Source organism: Penaeus japonicus, unplaced genomic scaffold, assembly GCF_977035675.1.
Source record: "Penaeus japonicus unplaced genomic scaffold, GWHDUDI00000001_assembly GWHDUDI00000035, whole genome shotgun sequence".
Taxonomy (NCBI): Eukaryota; Metazoa; Arthropoda; class Malacostraca; order Decapoda; family Penaeidae; genus Penaeus; species Penaeus japonicus.
The window spans coordinates 4930705-4932876 of NW_028234437.1; the positions used below are offsets into that span (position 1 = coordinate 4930705).

Consider the following 2172-nt stretch of genomic DNA (forward strand, 5'->3'; position numbering starts at 1 on the left):
TAGAGAGAGAGAGAGAGAGAGAGAGAGAGACTTGTGGATTGCCATACAAAAGGCGTTCATGACTCTTAAAAATGATAGATCGATAAATAGATACATAATATAAATAGATGAAAATGAATATAAACAATTATGAATTAGTAAATATGAATCAGTGATAAATGAAGATGATTGATAGATGTAAATAGATGAAAAAAAATATATATAAATGAATAAACCAAACATAAATCGATAGATATCGTGACTATGAAGAAAACAAAGTAAAAGTAGAATAAGACAGACAGTCTGACAGGAGTTTATGTCCGGGGGGTAGGAGTTAGGACGAGGGAAGAGAAGGCAGGAGGGTAGGGGGTCGGGATCAAGGAATCCAGGTGAGCGAAAGGAAAAGATATAGGAGGATAGCAGAGGGAGGAGGAGAAGGTAGAGGGAAGGAGGATATAGGAGGGTAGGTAATGGAGTATCTAACCAGGAGAGTAAGGAAGGAGAGGAGGAGAAGGTATAGGAGAGTTAGTGAAGGAGGAGAGGAAGGAATGGAAAGGGAAGGGAGATAGGAAACAGGAGAAGGAGTGGATAGGAAGGTAGGACGGAAGTAGACAGACAGGAGGAGAGTGGATTTTGTTTTAGTTTCTTCTTTGAAACTGACAATATATGAATTATGGCGTCCTGTTGTTGTTAATTTTGTTGTTCTTATTTGTCTGTAAACCCCCTGGACATGTCTCTAGATCCATTACACTTATGTTTTGTTCCTACTCTGTCCGGTCAGTCATCAACCATATATTTCTTTAATTCAAGATTAGTCATTAGATTTTTATTTTATTTTTTGTCTCAGCGTAACTGGCGGTCTTCCTTTCTCCTGCAAACAATCGTCACACTTTGAGGCTAATCCTCTTTCGTGACGGACACGCACAAGGGCTGGCGGCGAGCGCGAGTCGGCTCAGTGTCCGTCATGATCTTGTGCCGGTAGCAGTCGCCGATGGCCACCATGTCGCGCCTTCTGGTGCCCGTTTTGGCCCTGTGCCTCGTCTGGGGCTCCTCGACACATGCCCGCACCCCAGTCAATGCCACGAGTCGAAGGCAGTTTACCCCTGTGGCGGTGTCGAGGCCTGGCACCGGCCGCGTTGCCAGTGTGAGTTTAAATCAGGATGTGCCTCGGTATGTGACCAACTCGGGCACCGACTTTTCTCAAAGCGGTCTCTTGCAGAGTGACTATCAGATGCTCTTAACAGACAATGAGACAGGCAACACGCCCACTCTCATAAAGGCAGAGGACGACCAAACTCTGCCCCGGACGTGCGTACCGCCCGAGTCGTGGACAGACGGCGAGGACGACCCCGAGGACGACCAGTCGGACTTGAGCGAGGTCGTGGACAAGCTCCTGGAGCACGTGGTTCCGGGGATGGACTCCGACCCAGAGAGCATCCGCGCCCGCGCTCTGGCCGCCCAGCTGGGCCTGGGGAAGGAGCACTCCATCCTGGTGGCGATAAAGGGGGAGATGGCGAGGGACGTGGGCGAGAACGAGGACTTCCAGACGGAGGCGCTGAACCTCACGGACGCTTCCTCCTCCGAGCCGTTTCTGCGACTGGAGACGGACGAAGGGCCGGAAAACATGACGGAGGTCACTGTGGAGGAAGGGGCGCGGGTCAGGCTCGTGTGCAACGTCACGGGGGTCCAGCATTACTGGGTGAGTGTGCACAGCGAGGGCGACGCGGGAAACGTGTGTTCTGTTGGCTCTAACTTACGTGATTCAAGTAGAACGAACCCTTGCTTTACGTATACTTACTCCTCCTTTTTTTTTTTTTTCTCTCTTTTTCTTCAGTGTAACTCAACCGTCTCCTCTTTGTTCTATGATCGGTGTCCTTCTTAGCCGATCCCTCCGCCTCCATCTCCTTTTTCACATTCCTATTCTCTTTTTTTCTTCGCGTCTTCCTCTTTTCCTCTTCACCAAATTCAGTTTCTTCGCACACCTTCTAGCATGCGCAATGTCCCCTCATACGTCTATACCACTTTAGTCGGGTTTCCCTCAACTACGTACTAATAACGAGCATAAATAAACTACTTGTAGCTCGCACCTTGAGTAACTTTAAGTCATCCTCTCTGTTGTCACTTTGGTTTTTAAGTATTGATGTTTCCAGGCAAGATTATTTTTTTAAATATATGTATATATATATATATATA

At 47.7% G+C, this 2172-nt stretch overlaps 1 protein-coding gene across 1 annotated transcript in view; it reads left to right on the plus strand.

Annotated features, from left to right (window-relative positions):
- Positions 1 to 863: 863 nt before the first annotated feature.
- The window catches only part of LOC122243441 (limbic system-associated membrane protein-like), a 32440-nt gene continuing 31131 nt past the window's right edge, over positions 864 to 2172 (plus strand). Inside the window, exon 1 of the mRNA XM_043001035.2 lies at positions 864 to 1678. Coding sequence (XP_042856969.2) covers positions 971 to 1678 — 708 coding nt within the window. The 5' untranslated portion in view covers positions 864 to 970. The remainder of the gene's footprint in view (positions 1679 to 2172) is intronic.